The sequence below is a fragment of the Ailuropoda melanoleuca genome, chromosome 10 (genome assembly GCF_002007445.2).
Source record: "Ailuropoda melanoleuca isolate Jingjing chromosome 10, ASM200744v2, whole genome shotgun sequence".
Classification (NCBI taxonomy): Eukaryota; Metazoa; Chordata; class Mammalia; order Carnivora; family Ursidae; genus Ailuropoda; species Ailuropoda melanoleuca.
In genome coordinates, this window is record NC_048227.1 from 66,923,436 (window position 1) to 66,941,862 (window position 18,427).

Here is an 18,427-nt window from a genome sequence, read left to right on the forward strand (position 1 = left end):
TTATTTAGAAATTATTAATTCTCACACTGGAAAATACAAGATTAGCATCAAGTGAAGAGATAACCTACTATATTTTCTTTCTAAGCTTGTTTTTCGTTGGAAGCAAAAATGCATAAAGTATCAAGCCTTCCAAAATATGTTATATAACTGCACTTAGAAGAATAACAACTAATCTTACTGAATTTTTTAAATGACAACTCTAAGCCAGAAGACAAGAAAAATAACAAAGCAGATTTACTTTTACATAAAAAGCTGAATATAATACAAATCATGAATACAAATTGCAGGGGCGCCTGGGTGGCACAGCGGTTAAGCGCCTGCCTTCGGCTCAGGGCGTGATCCTGGCGTTATGGGATCGACCCACATCAGTCTCCTCCTCTATGAGCCTGCTTCTTCCTCTCCCACTCCCCCTGCTTGTGTTCCCTCTCTCACTGGCTGTCTCTATCTCTGTCAAATAAATAAATAAAATCTTTAAAAAAAAAATGAATACAAATTGCAGTGTTTCTCAAAATGCAGCTTATCAGTGTATTGAGAACCGTTTTACAAAAAAAAAAAAAATAAATAAAACAGAACAAAAACAGAAAATATCAAAGCACATTTACCCTTGTATGCCAGAACATGCACATATCTCACATTTCAACACCTCTGAAATGTTAACAAGTACTTTTGCACAAAGTTCCTAACAGTGGCCCTCAACTGCCCCAATTCTACTATCAGTAGAAATCAATGTACAACTCAGTTAAAAACAAATAAATTCAGGGAACGTAACAAAAAAACCTCTTTTCCTGAACCCTTACACGTAATCAGTTTGTACTACTGCTTAGTCCATTGTGTAAATACTAACTGAATTAGATCTCTCCTCCCCATTCTCACCATCACAGACATGTATTTTGGCTGGACTGCTGCAAGAATCTCCCGCTGAATTAACTCCACCCCAAGCCATCCTCAACCCCTACCTACCAGAGTCACCTTTAACAATTGAATATATTTATATCACTCCCTTGTCCATATATATCTATAGGTTCCTTTCTGAATATTAAATAAAAATCAACCTACTTAAGTTTGGCAAAGTTCTCCACCAACTGACAGCCCACCTTCTAATCCCTAGGTACCCCTCCCTCGCCCCTTCCAACTCCCCATGAACACTACCTAAACACACATACCTAATCACTGCCTCCAAACAGACTGGGTCCTTTAATGACACCAAGCTATTTTTCTTCTCTACCTTCTTTAAAAGTCTCAGTGCTCTCCCAATATATCATTCAGAATTCCAATAACAGCATTTTCTAAATTACATTAGCCCATTTATGTATGACTTTCTTATCCCTCACCAAATTAAGAACAGTGAGAGATAAATTTTTTTACTTTAAGTCTCTAGTACAGAGCTGCAGAATCAGGGTCTCAATAAATGTAATCATTATTGCTAGTCATTATTGCCACTAGGTACCCAATAAATGTTTATGGTATAAAATTAAAATTCTGGAAGCCTTAATAATTAGATCTAAAAAATATTTTTCCTTTTAGAAGAAGGATTAAACAAGGTTTGAGGGGGGAGCTTGCTGTTGTCTGTTTATTTTAAAATCCAGAAGATTTTTAACTATCCCTTGAGCCAGTTTGCATTTAAGTACCTATTTAAAGATCAGTAAATATTTTCCAAAGCAGCTAAAAAATAATAATTATAAATGGTTTGCGAGGATGATGGCCAAAATTCCTAATAAATATGAGAAAACAATCTCCTATAGGTACAAAAAAACATAAAAAGTTACAAAAAATTAAAAAGAACATTAAAACATAAAAAAGCATTCACATTATTAGTAACCACACACACACATAATCCCAACCTACACTAGAGTTTATCTAACTAAATGAAGGAAACTTAATACTGCAATATTTCTCATTGCCATCATCCAGTCCATTTCAGTACTTTTCAGTACTGTTTATCTCTAGGGTAAGTGAATCTAATTATCTTAGTTTTTTATTGTTTTATTAGAGAATTAATACTCTACCTTAGTGGTAGAGAATGGACTGTGAAACAAGGCTGCCCGGACTCAAGCTCTATCCAGCCTCTTATTAGCAGTGAGCCCTGGATTAAGTCACTTATCTCTAGCTCAATTTCTTCACAAGTAAAAAGAGGCAACAAATCAGAGTACCCATCTTACGGGGTTGTTGTGATAATTAAATGAATATGAAGAGATTTTTTTCTATTTTTAATTCAAATTCAATTAATTAACCTATAACCTATAATTGGGTTCAGAGAGGTAAAGGTAGAGGTCAGTGATTCATCAGTCTTATGTAATACCCAGTGCTCATTACATCACATGCCCTGCTTAACATCTATCATCCAGTTACCCATCCCCCCGACCTCCCTCCCCTCCAGCAATCCTCAGTTTGTTTCCTATGATTAAGAGTCTCTTATGGTTTGTCTCCCTCTCTGATTTTATCTTTATTTTTTTCCTCTCATCCCCTATTATCCTCTGTTGTGTCTTAGATTCCGCACGAGTGAGATCATTTAATTATCTTTCTCTGACTAATTTCACTTAGCATAATACCCTCTAATTCCAACCACATCGTTTCACCACATCTTCTTTGTCCATTCATCTGTGGAAGGACATCTGGGCTCTTTCCGTCTGGCTATTGTGGACATTGCTATTATGAACACTGGGGTGCAGGTGCCCCTTCGGATCATTACATTTGTATCTCTGGGGTAAATACACAGTAGTGCAGTTGCTGGGTCATAGGGTAGCTCTATCTTCAACTTTTTGAGGAACCTCCATACTGTTTCCCAGAGTGGCTGCACCAGCTTGCACTCCCACCAGCAGTGTAAGAGGGTTCCCCTTTCTCTGGATCCTTGCCAACATCTGTCAGTTTCCTGACTCGTTAATTTTAGCCATTCTGACTGGTGCAAGGTGGTATCTCATTGTGGTTTTGATTTGTATTTCCCTGATGCCAAGTGATGTTGAGCATTTTTTCATAGCCATTTTTATGTCTTCTTTGGAGAAATGTCTGCTCTTGTTTTCTGCCCATTTCTTGATTAGATTATTCCTTGGGTGAGTTTGATATGTTCTTTATAGATTCTGGATACTAGCCCTTTATCTGATAAGACATTTGCAAATATCTTCTCCCATTCTGTTGTCTTTTGGTTTTGTCAACGGTTTCCTTTGCTGTGGAAAAGTCTTCTATCTTGGTGAAGTCCCAACAGTTCATTTTTGCCTTTCTTTCCCTTGCCTTTGGAGATGTGTCTAGCAAGAACTTGCTGCAGCCAAAGTCACAAAGATTGCCCCCTATGTTCTTTTTTAGGATTTTGATGAATTCTTGTCTCACATTAAGTCCTTTCATCCATTTTTAGTCTATTTTTGTGTATGGTGTAAGGAAATGGTCCAATTTCATTCTTCTGCATGTGGCTGTCCAATTTTCTCAACATCATTTGTTGAAGAGACTGTCTTCCATTGGATATTCTTCCTTGCTTTGTCAAAGATTAGTTGACCATAAAGTTCAGGGTCCATTTCTGGGTACTCTATTCTGTTCAATTGATTCATGTGTCTGTTTCTGTGCCAGTACCATACTGTCTTAATGATCACAGGTTTGTAATAGAGCTTGAAGTCCAGTATTGTGATGCCACCAGCTTTGGTTTTCTTTTTCAACATTCCTTTGGCTATCCAGGTTCTTTTCTGGTTCCACGCAAATTTTAGGATTGTTTGTTTCAGCTCTGTGAAAAAAGTTGATGGTATTTTGATAGGGATTGCACTGAATGTATAGATTGCTTCAGGTAGCATAGACATTTTAACAGTATTTGTGCTTCTAATCCACGGACATGGAATGTTTTTCCATTTCTTTGTGTCTTCCACAATTTCTTTCATGAGTGTTCTAAAGTACTCAGAAAGTACAGATCCCTTGCCTCTTTTGTTAGCTTTATTCCTAAGTATCTTATGGTTTTGCGTGCAATTATAAATGGAATCATCTCCTTCATTTCTCCTTCTTTCTCATTGTTAGTGTATAGAAATGCAACTGATTTCTGTGCATTGATTTTATATCCTGCCATGTTGCTGAATTCCTGTATGAGCTCTAACAATTTTGGGGTGGAGTCTTTCGGGTTTTCCACATAGAGTATCATGTCATCTGCAAAAAGTGAGAGTTTGATGACTTCTTTGCTGATTCAGATCCTTTTTTTTTTTTTTTTGTCTGACTGCTGAGGCTAGAACTTCTAGTGTTATGTTGAACAGCAGTGGCGATAGAAAACATCCCTGCCGTGCTCCTGACCTTAGGGGAAAAGCTCTCAGTTCTTCCCCATTGAGAGAGATATTTGCTGTGGGCTTTTCGTATATAGCTTTTATGAAAATGAGGTATGTTCTCTCTATCCCTACACTGTGAAGAGTTTTAATGAAGGATGCTGTACTTTATCAAATGGTCTTTCTGCATCTATTGAGAGGATCATGTGGTTCTTATCCTTTCTTTTACTTATGCAGTGTATCACACTGATTGATTTGCAGATGTTGAATCACCTTTGCAATCCAGGAATAAATCCCACTTGGTCATGGTAAATAATCCTTTTAATGTACTGTTGGATAGTGTCTTGGTGAGAATTTTGACACCCACGTTCATCAGGGAATTCTGGAATTCTCTTTTTTGGTGGGGTCTTTGTCTGGTTTTGGGATCAAGATAATGAGATAACGCTGGCCTCATAGAAAGAATTTGGAAGTTTTCCTTCCATTTCTATTTTTTAAAACAGCTTCAGAAGAATAGGTACTAATTCTTCCTTAAATGTTTGGTAGAATTCGCCTGGGAAGCCATCTGGCCCTGGGCTCTTGTTTTTTGGGAGATTTTTGATTACTGCTTCAATTTCCTTGCTGGTTACAGGTTTGTTCAGGTTTTCTATTTCTTCCTGGTTCATTTTTGGTAGTTTATACATCTCTAGAAATGCATCCATTTCTTCCAGACTGTCTAATTTGTTGGCATATAGTTGCTCATAATATGTTCTTATAATTGTTTGTATTTCTTTAGTGTTGGTTGTGATCTCTCCTCTTTCATTCATGATTTTATTTATTTGGGTCCTTTCTCTTTCCTTTTTGATAAGTCTGGCCAGGGGGTTATCAATCTTATTAATTCTTCCAAAGAACCAGCTCCTAGTTTCGTTGATCTGTTCTGTTCTTGTGGTATCGATTTCATTGATTTCTGCTCTCATCTTTATTATTTCTCTTCTCCTGCTGGGTTTAGGCTTTATTTGCTGCTCTTTCTCCAGCTCCTTAAGGTGTAGGGTTAGGTTGTGTATTTGAGACCTTTCTTGCTTCTTGAGAAGGGCTTGTATTGCTATTTACTTTCCTCTTAGGACTGCCTTTGCTGCATCCCAAAGCTTTTGAGCAGTTGTGTTTTCATTTTCATTTGTTTCCATGAATTTTTTTAATTCTCTTTAATTTCCTGGTTGATGCATTCATTCTCTAGTAGGATGCTCTTTAGCGTCCATGTAATTGAATTCTTTCCAACTTTCCTCTTGTGATTGAGCTCGAATTTCAAAGCATCGTGGTTCAAAAATATGCAGGGAATGATCCCAATCTTTTGGTACCGGTTCAGACCTGATTTGTGACCCAGTATGTGATCTATTCTGGAGAACATTCCATGCGTGCTCGAGAAGAATGTGTGTTCTGCTGCTTTAGGATGCAGTGTTCTGAATATATCTGTGAAGTCCATCTGGTCCAGTGTGTCATTCAAAGCTCTTGTTTCCTTGTTGCTTGGATGGTCTTAGATGACCTGTCTGTTGCAGTGAGGAGAGTGTTAAAGTCCCCTAGTATTACTGTATTATTATCAATGTGTTTCCTTAGTTTTGTTATTAATTGGTTTATATAATTTGCTGCTCCCATGTTAGGGGCATAAATATTTACAACTGTTAGACTGTCTTGTTGAATAGACCCTTTAATTATGATATAGTATCCTTTCTCATCTTTTATTACAGTCATTGGTTTTAAAATCTGATTTGTATGATACAAGGGTTGCCACCCCAGCTTTCTTTTGATGTCCATTAGCAGGATATATGGTTTTCCACCCCCTCAGTTTAAATCTGGAGGTGTCTTTGGGTCTAAAATGAGTCTCCTACAGACAAGCATATCAATGGGTCTTGCTTTTTTATCCAATCTGATACCCTGTGTCTTTTGATTGGGGCATTTAGCCCGTTTACATTCAGAGTAACTACTGAAAGATAGGAATTTAGTGCCATTGTATTACCTGTAAAGTCACCGTTTCTCTAGATTGTCTCTGTTCCTTTCTGGTCTATTTACTTTTGGGCTCTCTCTGTTTAAAGGATCCCTTTAATACTTCTTGTAGGGCTGGTCTGGTGATCACAAATTCTTTTAATTTCTGTTTGTCATGGAAACTTTTTATCACTCCTTCTATTTTGAATGGCATCCCAGCTGAATAAAGTATTCTTGGCTGCATATTTTCTCATTTTGTACCCTGAATATATCATGCCAGTCCTTTCTGGCCTGCCAGGTCTCTGTGGATAGGTCTGCTGCCAGTCCAATGTTTCCACCCTTGCAGGTTATGGACCTCTTGTCCCAAGCTGCTTTCAGGATTTTCTCTTTGTCTCCGAGATTTGCAAGTTTCACTGTTATATGTTGGGGTACTGACTTGTTTTTATTGATTTTGAGGAGGGTTCTCTGTGCTTCCTGGACTTGGATGCCTGTTTCCTTCCCCAGATTAGGGAAGTTCTCCACTATAATTTGCTCCAATATGCCTTCTGCCCCTCTCTCTCTTTCCTCTTCTTCTGGGATCCCAATTATTCTAATACTGTTTCACTTCATGGTATCACTTATTTCTCGAATTCTCCCCTCACGATTTAGTAGTTGTTTATCTCTCTTCTTCTCAGCTCCTTGATTCTCCATCATTTTTTCTTCTATTATCACTAATTCTTTCTTCTGCCTCATTTATCCTAGTAGTTAGAGCCTCCGTTTTTTATTGCATCTCATTAACAACCTTTTTTATTTCAACTTGATTCAACTTTAGCTCTTATTTCTCCAGAAAGGGATCCTCTAGTGTCTTCTATGCTTTTTTCAAGCCCAGCTAGTATCTTTATAATTGTTATTCAGAACTCTAGTTCTGACACCTTATTTATATCCATATTGATTAGGTCCCTGGCAGTCAGTACTGCCTCTTGTTCTCTTTTTTGAGGTGAGTTTTTCCATCTTGTCACTCTGTCCAGAGAAGAATGGATGAATAAGAGAAAAAAATACTAAAATGGCAACAATGACCCTGGAGAAATATACACTAAAGAAATCAGATAAGACCTGAAACTGAAAAAAAAAAAATTAAAACAAAGAGAGAATATAATCAGACAGGTGGACAGAACAGACCAATACACTGGATCCTGTGTGTATTTTGGTCTGTTTGTTAGAAAACTAGATCCCAAAATTGTAAAGAAAGAAAAACATATGTAAAAAATAACATACAATGAAAGGACAGAATGTAACTGTAAAAACGAAAATTAAAAGCCAAAAAAAAGAGGAAAAAAAGAAGGAATATAAACAGACAGGTGAACAGAACAGAGAAATACACTATATCCTGAGTATATTTTGGTCAGTTTGTTACAAGAAATTACATCTTAAAATTGTAAAGAAAGAAAAACTTATATATATATTGTATACACACACACACACACGTATATATATACAAAAAAAATTAAATACATTGAAAGAATGCAACTGTAAAGATGAAAATTTTAAAAAAGACTTTAACAGAAAAAAAAAAAGAAGAAGAAGAAGAAGATGAGAGAGAGAGAATATGATCAGACAGGTGAAGAGAATAGAGCCATACACTAGATTCTGGGTGTATCTGGGTCTGTTAGAAGAAACTGTACCCCAAAATTGTAAAGAAAGAAAAACTTATATACATATACAAAGATAAAATTAAATACAATGAAAGGATAGAATGTAACTGTAAAAATGAAAATTAAAAGATTTTTTAAAAAGCTGATAAAATAAGAAATTAGTTGAAAAAGGAAAGAGAAAAAAATTAAAATTAAAAGACTAAAGAATAGTGGGGGGAAAAACATGAATTCTATATGCTGTATGCCCCCAACGCTGGAGTCCTGCAGTTTTCAATGATTGGTAAAGTTGGTCTTGCCTGGATGTTCTTGCTGATCTTCTGGGGGAGGGACCTGTTGCACTGATTCTCAGGTGTCTTCGACCTGGGCAGAATGGCACTGCCCTTACCAGGGGGCCAGGCTTAGTGATGTGCTCTGGATTGCTCTATGTGGCTTTTGTTCCCTGAAGGCTTTCTGTACTGCATAAAAATGAAATGAGACCACACTGTCCCACCTAGGATTCTGCCCTGTTTAACCACCTGAGACCTTCAAGCAGGGACGTCCCTCACTGGAGCAGACATCTAAAAGTTCTGATTTTTGCATTACACTGCTATGTCACTTTCCAGTAGTCAGCTTACAAAGGCTCCCTCCCCCCGTGGTCTATCTTCCCATGTATCAGCTTGGATTCACTTCTCCACACCTCCTACCTTGCAGAAAGTGGTCACTTTTCTATTTGTAGAGTTGCAGCTATTCTTTTCTTAGATCTCTGGTTGAGTTCACAGGTGTTCAGAATGATTTGAGAGCTATCTAGCCAAATTCTGGGACCGGATGAAACTAAGGTCTCCTACTCCTCTGCCATCTTGGTGAAAAATCAGAAAGAGATATATTTCTAAAAGTGCCAGGCATAAAACGGCACCTGGGTGGTGCAGTCAGTTAAGTGTCCCCAGCTCTTGGTTTCGGCTCAGGTCCTGTGCATCAGGCTTTCTGCTCAACACAGAGTCTCCTTGACATTCTCTCTCCCTCTCCCTCTGCCCCTCCCACTCATGCTCATTCTCTCTCTCAAATAAGTAAATCTTTAATAACTAAAAATTGTTTAAAAGTGCCAGGCATAAAAACAAATACATAAATCAATGGAAAAGAATAAAGGGCCCAGAAATAAACCCATGCATATATGGTATATTAATTTACTACAAAGGAGCCAAGAATATACAATGGGAAAAGGATAGTCTCTTCAATAAATGGTGTTGGGAAAACTGGGCAGCCACATGCAAAAGAATGAAACTGGACCCCAATCTTATACCATACAGAAAAATCAACTCAAAATGAGTTAAAAACTTGCACATAAGGCCTGAAACCATAAAACTCCCAGAAGAAAACACAGATCATACGCTCCTTGACATTGGTCTTGGCAATTAATTTTTTGGATTTGCCACCAAAAGCAAAGGCAACAAAAGCAAAAATAAACAAGCAGGACTACATCAAACTAAAAAGCTTCTGCACAGCAAAGGAAACCATCAACAAAATGAAAAGGCAAGCTATGGAATGTGAAAAGTATTTCCAAACCATATATCTGTAAGTTTGTTTTTTTTTTTTTTAAGTAGGCTCCACACCCATGGTAGAGCCCAACATGGGACTTGAACTCAAGACCCTGAGATGGAGACCTGAGCTGAGATCAAAGTCGAACACCTAACCGACTGAGCCATCCAGATGCCCCTGTGATAAGAATTTAATATCCAAAATATATAAGAAACTCATACGACTGAACAGCAAAAAATAAATAAATAAATAGATCAGATTTTAAAACGGGCTGAGGACCTGAATGGGTATTTTTTCCAAAAAAAGACATACAAATGGTACTCAACATCACTCACTAATCATCAGAAAAATGAAAATCAAAACCACAATGATACCACTTCACACTAGTTAGAATGGCCATTATCAAAGAGCCAAGAAATAACAAATATTGGCAAGGATGTGTAGAAAGGTGAACTGCTGGTGGGAATGTAAACTAAAACTGAATTTTACGTAATCAAAAACTAGTAGTCTTTGCTTTCTAAACATAAAAAAATAGGGAAGTTCATTCATCAACTACTTTAAATAATTTTAGACACATTACCACAAAAGGTATAAGACTATACTCTTCAGATGTGATTCTGAATTTCCTTATTTACAATTCTATCATAACAAGGAAGAACTTTCATTGGTTCAGGTTGAGGTTAAGATTACCTCAATCAAGAACAACAATCAGATAAATAAGTGGTCTGCCTTTCACAGAAAAAGTATGAATTCAAACCAATCAATATTTGCCAAGTACTCATTATATAAAACAGGAATTCAAGAGGGTTAAGGCAGCAAACAACAAAGACAAGTCTATCTCCTCCTGTGAAAAAATGACAGGCCTCATGATTTCAATGTATAAAAAGGTGAAAAGTCCTACCTTCTGGTTACTTGAAATGCTACATTCAAAAAAAGTACATTGGTAGCCATTTGGAATGAGGACCACATTTAATTTAATCTCTCATAAACCTCTGTTCTATTTATAAACTAGTAAAAATGAGAGGTTTTTAATAAAACCACTACAAATGTGGAGTAAGTACACCAAGTGGTATTCCAGAGGTTTCCCTTTGTCTTTGAATAGAACTATTTCATAGCATCACTAGAAAAAATATTCTACATGGTTGCAAAGTATTCCAAAACTTAGAAGGATCAACAGCACCTAGGAGAAAATAAAAATCCAAACCAAAATAAGTTTTCCTAAATAAAGAAGTAGGTAGGCCTAAGAAACGCTACTTTTATTTATGAAGCCATTAACTTCCAAAGGAAGCTGAGTATGCTAATTATTTCTCAATTAGCCTTTTGTTTACTCATACTTAGGAACCTAAGTGCTACACATATCTAAATGCCAAAACTAAAACAAAACTTTAGTTCTAGGGGCGCCTAGGTGGCTCAGCCATTAAACGTCCGACTCTTGATCTCAGCTCAGGTCTTGATCCCAGGGTTGTGAGTTTAAGCCCTACACTGGGCTCCATACTGGGTATGGAGCCCACTTAAAAACAGAAACAAAACTTTAGTTCGAAAACATTTCAAAATAAAGTTTTGAGAAAATTAACAAATATCTCCCCAAAATTAAAGAACTTAATTTCTAGTCAAACTTTTCAGTACATTATTTCTCAAATGAGATGGAATGCTCAGTACTACTGAGAAAGCTTCAAAAAAGCTTTTTTAACATCATGGCAAGGCAATATATATTTCTTATGGTCAATAAACACACAATGTCTGCCCGTACAAGAGCAATGTAACCACCTTGCAGAAAATTTTGAATTTTACATGAAATGTAGTCCAAATCTTTCATCCCATTTTCTTCCAGAAAGATAACTAAAAACTATAGTTCATCTCTAACTCTGAATTTTAGTACTGAAAAATAGCATCAGTAAAGGATTCAGATTTATTTACTAGACACCTACCATATAGAAAAGGCATAAAACAAAGCTCCTGATCTTAAACTCATTCTTTAAAGTAATTTATAATCTTATCAATGACTTGAATTAATTTAGCACTATGTAATGAAGTCTTAAAACACTCATCACACAAGAAAATTAAAATAGAGGCAGAGTCACTATTTTGAGGCAGATTCTCAGGCCAAAGCATAAAATAAAACTAATTACCAAAGTCTAGGTTCCCTGACTGAGAAAATCTATTCTGATGGGAAGACCACTTACACGATTTCAGTTGCCATGGGCAAAGTCAAGGCTCAACCACTGCTCAGGGTAAGCCATCCCAGGAGACACTTCCCCTAGTTTTAAATCTCAGCATCCCAAGCAAACCTAGTTGGTCACCCTAGCTTGAGAAATAGTAAGGAGAAAGCAATTCAAACTTTTATTTAGGACTTATGTACTGATCTCTAATGCAATAAAGAGTTGAGTGGATTAGAGAATCTCTAAACCCCTCCAGTTTTAAACTTAATTTTAAGAGTCTCCCACTGAAACTGGCCAGTAACGTTGATCCATTCTCTTCTGACTCATTTTACATGGCGTCTTAGAACCATAAAACTTTAGTGATCACTCCCCTTCCTTCAGCCTCCTCTCTTCTAGAACATCATACTCTTGCTCTACTCCAAACTCACTGGCTGGTCCCTCTGTTTCTTTGGATGGTTCCTCTTCCTCTACCTGACAGAAAACATTAAATGTCCCAGAGCTTGATCCTCTGCTGTCTTCTCTATACTCCCTCCATGTGACCACCTTTAAACACCATTTATATTCAGATATCTCTCACAATTCATACCTCCACCTCTCCCACCTCCGCACCGAGCTCTGGACTCAATATCATACCTGAACTTTTCAAAAGCATCTCAAACTTCACATGGCCAAAACAGAACTTGATTCTACTTGCCTTCCTCACTCTTCCCTGCCTCAGGAAATGGCACTACCATCCACTTTAATTACTGAAGCCAAAACTAAGACATCTTCTTTGATTCCTTTTTCCCTCCTTTTCCATCTCCAAACCATCAGTAAGTCCTGTCAGCTTTCTCAAGTATATTCCAAACCTATTCTCTTCTCTGAACCCAATCTTACCACTATGATCAAAGCCGTCATCTGTCACCTAATTACTACAGTAACCTATTAACTGGCTTCCCTACTGCTCTTCTTTCCCACACCCCTCCACAATTTCTTTCCCCCACAAAACAGCCAGCAGTGATCCATAAACACCAACAATACAGAATGTCTACTTTGTTTTCCCAATACATAGAATAGTGTCAGCCTCATAGGAGACACTCCCCAGTGAATGAATGAACAGTCATCTCTCCTCCCCTTTCATAGCTAGCTTCCCCCCACATAGAATAGAATCCAAACCTCTTATAATGCCCTACATTATCAGGCCTCCTTCACCTCACCTCTCTGCTCTCTATGCTCCAGATTCGCTGGCTCTTGATATTCTTCAAACTCCTCATTCTTACCATAGAGCTGTTTCTGTACTCTCCACCTGAACACCCCTCCCCTCATGCCTGGTTCCTTCTCATCATTCTGGCATCAGCTCAATATTACCTCCTCAGAAAGGCCTTCCCTGACCAGCCTAGCCAAAATAGCTCTCACCCAGTTTAGCCATCTCACCCAGTTTCCTTTTTTTCATAGTACTTACAGGTGAATTCTCTTGTTGTTAGTTTACTGACAGCTTCCTCCTCCACTAGAATATAAGCTCCCTTAGAGCTGAGACCTTATCTTTCTTGTTCAGTGATGTATCCCTAGAGACTAGTACAATGCCTACTACATAATATTTATTGAAAGAATGACTCACATTTACCAAGTACTTATTATGTGCCAACTGCTATGCTAGGTAATAACAATGGATTTTTTTTAATTAAAAATAGAATGTGGAAGTAAAATATTAGTATGAGGAGAAACTTGATGTTCATTTTATGTTGACCATTCCCACCCTTAAAATGGAAGACCTTATATGACAAACTCTACTTTTCAAAATATTATTTTGACAGTGTAAAATGTGAATACCCTTAAAGTAGTACTAATAATTAGTATCTCATTGCAGCTTTGGAAGTTATCTAAATGATGACATGTTCATTTTTTAATGCACACTTTACAGATTAGTTCCCACTAATATAGCCATCACTCAGTAAAATACTATCCAGGACTCTTCATGTCTTCAGAATATGCATACAAACATTTCATACAATCAGAAAAATCATGACTCTGTAAAACCTTTCTGTTATCAACATACAGAAATATTCACAACATGACAATAGTGGTTGTCAACTCACCATTTATTGCCTGGCCTCAGATTAATTAACCAGCTTCAGTCAAGCCAAGAAGTGATCAAATTCCGATTACTAATCAAGTTCATTTCACAAAGTCATCACTTAAGTTGAGATTCACCCCTCACCTCCCAATGCCTATTATAATAGAACATGTCCAACTGAGTTTAGGTAAAAGTTATGTTTCATTGTTACCACAGTACTTTTAGATCCGTCTAATTCAGAATCACAGCAGAAAACCTTAGTATCTGATGTAATCATACCAGTTACCACCACTGTCATTATGACATCACTAAACACCTTATGGCAAAGCATCAACTAGGAAGAGGTAGATTTCAAGCTCGAGGCACTAAACAAATGACATTTCCTCAGACCTTATGCTTTCTATAACATCATATTTTAGCACACTTTAAAACTATCATACCTACCCCAAAATGTTGTAAGAGTTGATTAATATTTTTAAAATATCATTTATAAAATGAATCAAATTCAGTATAACTAGGTATAAGTACTCAAGATATTACTATATCATACTAGATTTTTAAAACCTAAGGGCAAGAGAGGCACCTGGGTGGCCTAGTCGGTTGAGCGTCCCAACTCTTGATTTCCGCTCAGGTCATGATCTCAGGGATGTGAGATTGAGCCCCAAAGCGCTGGGCATGAAGCCTGCTTAAGATTCCCTCTCTTCTCCCTCTGCTCCTCCCTCTCTAAAAAACAAAACAAAACAAAACAAAAACCTAAGGGAAATATACCCAACCTTCAACCAACTTTGAAACTATTATACATTTTGAATAGTAGGGTATTCTCAAATGCACTCAACTGAAAACATAAAAGACATACCACTTCTTCTATTTAAAATTAGCTTTCTAACCATACTTGCCAGTAGAAAAAGAAGGGAGGGGCTTTTGTTTTTTTCTTTGTAAGGAAATATAAGAACATATTCATCTTAATTACATTTTTAAACAGTTACTCTCTAAAGCTGAAAAACTAGAGGTACCAAAACAAAATTAAATCCTAAAACAAAGGTAAAAAGTTCAGGATTTTCCATCTCACACTTGTTATTACTATTTGTTTTTACCGCCATTACTTAAAAAATAAAAAAGTTCCCTTCAGTATTTTCAGCTGGTTCTATATTACCTTTCATTTTCTGTTCAGTCTAGTTACATATTTGTATAAACAAATCAGTTTTAGGATACTTAGAATTAACCCACATATTGAAATAAGCTCATTTCAATACCAGAAATTATTTACTTATCCCTGGTCTTCGCATTTGGTCCTGAGAGGACCAAAATGATTGCTGACAAATTCAATCAGAAGACAGCCCTTTGTTTTCAGAAAAGCTCTAAAATCACTCAATTTAGTCTAAAGATATAATGGGCATTATTTCAAAAATATAAATCTTCTTCAAATTCTCAGGAAAATAAATCCTGCATAAACCAACTCAGAGGTCGTTATCTTGACCTTTACCATCTGCTCATTTGTAAAAGAAACTACACTTAAGTTTTTCATCTATGGTATAACTTTTAAAATTAACCAAAAATAATTTTAAATACTTATTTGCTCATGGGGCGCCTGGGTGGCTCAGTAGGTTAAGCGTCTGCTTCCGCTTGGATTATGGTCCCGGGGTCCTGGGATCAGCCCTGCATTGGGCTCCCTGCTCAGTGGAGACCCCGCTTCTCCCTCTCCTCCTGTTTGTGCTCTCTTACTATTCCTGTCTCTCTCTCTCTCTCAAATAAATAAATAAAATCTTTAAAAAATACTTATTTTCTCAAGAAAAGAATAAAGAAGCTTAACAAAAATTACATCATTATTACTGTAAAAGTAATGCACTCTCAGCATATAGCTGAAAAAAAATTTTATTGGAAAGGCATGTCCTGACTTACCAATGGTTTATCACTGTCAAAAAAAAAAAACTGAGATAAAATACATGCTTTGTAAAGCTATCTTGTCCAAATTCCTTCAACTTCAGTACTGTTTATAAAGTATCTCCTTTCACTATGTTCTTTGCTACAACTAAGGTCTAGAGGCTGCAATACAACCTTAAAGTCCTTCCTTCAGTTACTTAACTCCTAAGCACTATGTTTTCTTGCTCATGGAAAAAAATGGAAAAAATGGATACAATGCTTGGGTGATATTATACCTTCAAACACATTATTACAAATCTATTTAAGGAGATTAGGTTACTAAGATATTACAGATGGCTTTTGACATGTACAGATAAACTGAAACCACTCTATCCAACCAACCCCTAGGGATAATGAAGTATCTTCTCACTTACTGAAGTTACTCTGATTGCAGGATTTCCAAATGCTCAGTAAGCATCAGAAACCTCTTAACTGTGGTCTCCCCTTCTTAGGACAAGTAGTATACATCTTACAGAAAATAATTCCTACTCACATTTTTTTTTACTAAATTCATACCTACATTAAATTCCATTATTTCTAAAAGGGTTGCAGGACCATATTTAAGAGAATGATTTTAAATCTAACTCAGGAATTTAAAATTTATATATGTCTCCATCTAAGAGTACAGTGTGATGACTACAGTTAACAATACTGTACTGCATGCTTGAAATTTGCTAAGAGGGTAGATCTTAGGTGTTCTTACCACTCACAAAAATACGGTAACTCTTATGAGGTAATGGATATATTAACTAGCTCGACTGTGGAGATCATTTCATGATGCATATATACATCAAAATATCAAGTTGTACACCTTAAATACACATACAATTTCTACTTGTCAATTACTTCCCCCAATAGCTGGTAAAATTATAGCAAAAAAAATCACAAATTTCTAGACTATCACAAAATTGCATTATTTGAAATTTTAATAGCAACTGTGCCTGATATATTTCAAACAGCAGAAAATGCTATCAGAAAAAAATTCACACTTCCAAATACTGCTGCTACTTTTTTTGTTTTCCAAACAGCTTTGAATGTACACAAAAAATGTCAGTTACAAGTGGAACTAAACATTTTGTGGAACAAGGTTACTCAGGAGTTCAAGAAACACCTAAAATTGTAGAAAAATTTCACGCCTGTACTTATGGCAATTTTTTCTGGATAAAAGCTCTATATCTTTCAGCTTCTCAAAAGGGTTCAAGATCCAGTTAAAGTGACTGGAGGAATCGTCAGCTTCTCAAAAGGGTTCAAGATCCAGTTAAAGTGACTGGAGGAATCGACAGTGTCAAATAACTTATCACAGGCAACCCAAGCCTTTTTTTTTTTATCCCGAATTGGGGGGGGGGGATTTATCCTAATTCGGTGGCTCCCACACAACTTCTAAGCAGATGCAGGCATGAAATGGCTGTCCGATACAGACGGCTCCCTTCACACACACAACGCGGCAATCTCCAAATTTTCCTTGAAGGGACCAGGGAAAAGCAAACGCATTAACACCCCCACTGCTCAAAGATCGATTGGCTTATGCAGGACGTGTCCTCCCCTTACGCCAGAGAGAGCTGCGGGAAGGTGACCAGGTTTCACTGAGGGGCTGAAGTCCCCTCCGGGATCACTCACAGAGGAGACCACATCACCAGCAACCTCTTCCCGCCCCAAAACGCCCCAAGGAGCAGCTGCGGGCGTGGGCGCAGCAGACCCCCGCCCTCCCAGGCGCGCCCCGAGCCGCCGCCGCAGCACGGTCGCAGCGACCTTCTCGCTCAGGTCCCCCGTGAGCCCCGTTATCCACGTTGGCCACACACCCCACGAGGGAAAGGGAGGAGGTCGGACAACAAAGCGCAACCGGAGGAGGCCCAGGCCAGCTTTAAGTTGGGGCGCGGGGGCTGCGGCCCGAGGAGGAGCTGGCTGGACGCCGAGCCGCGCGGTGCGGGGCGAACGGGGCCGGGGACGCAGCCCGCCAGATGTCAGCCCGGGGGGCCGGGGTGTCGGCAGCCGGGAGGAAATCGGGAGGGCGTGCGCGCGGCGGCGTCGGGGAGGCGGCCCGGGGGAAGCCAGGCCTAAGAAGGGAGGGGAGCGACGGCGGGGTCCCGAGGAGCCTTGGTCGGCCGCGACCCTCACGCCAGCCGGGGGACTGTCCCGTTACTTACCCGCCGGGAGACTGCGGGCTCCGCCGGGGCTGTCCCGGCCGCCAGCCTCCGGGGCCAGGAAGCGCCCCCACATAGCGGGCGGGAGGGCCGGGGGCGCACGACTCCCCTCGTCCGTCCTCCCCCGCCTTCGCCTCCTGCTCCTTCGGCGGCGGAAACTTGTGTGGAGCCTTGGGCCGCGGCGGCAAGAGCGGGAGGGCGGGCAGGCGGTCTGGTTAACGGCTGCTCAGCGACGGGCGGGGAGCGCAGGGGCCAGATTCGCCGCGGCGCCGGCGGCGGCGACAGCCATGGCCGAGCCCACTGGGCTGAGGCCCGGGCCGGGGAAGCCGCGGCTCCGCGGTGACGGCGACTGGGTCCCCGGGTGAGCACAGGCAAGGCTCAGAGCCTCCAGGCGAAGTTGCAGCTGCGGCTTCTCTCCGCCCCCTCCGCCGGCAGAGCCGGAGCCGAGTCGGGGCCGGGTGGGGCGGGGCCTGACGGGGGCGTGGCCTCGGGCGCTTACATAATGCGTGCGCGGCGCGGGGCGGGAACTGCGCACCGGTCCCGCAGGGTACCCTGACGCCGCTTAGCTCAGCCAGCGACTGATGGGTCGGCTCCACGCGCCAGCTGCATCCCTCCCTCCCCAGCCCCGCGCTCGGCCGACTGAGAAGAAGAGAAGATGAAAAGAACGTGGCCCCGGGGCTGTATCTTTCGGTACCGCCCTCCCTTGGGTAATCCCTCAGTCCCTCCGGGGCACCTCTGTGAAAGAGACGTGGAAGACCTGTCCCCGCAGCATGACTGCTTGAGATAAAAGACTAGCCCGGGAGGGATTGAGAGACCCCCAGTTTTATTTGGG

At 39.5% G+C, this 18,427-nt stretch overlaps 1 protein-coding gene across 1 annotated transcript in view; it reads right to left on the reverse strand.

Annotated features, from left to right (window-relative positions):
- Nucleotides 1-18,044, reverse strand: part of CEP85L (centrosomal protein 85 like) — a 160,267-nt gene extending 142,223 nt beyond the window's left edge. Inside the window, 1 exon segment of the mRNA XM_034669044.1 lies at nt 17,599-18,044. Within this exon segment, the coding sequence (XP_034524935.1) occupies nt 17,599-17,671 (73 nt within the window). The 5' untranslated portion in view covers nt 17,672-18,044.
- Nucleotides 18,045-18,427: the final 383 nt, after the last annotated feature.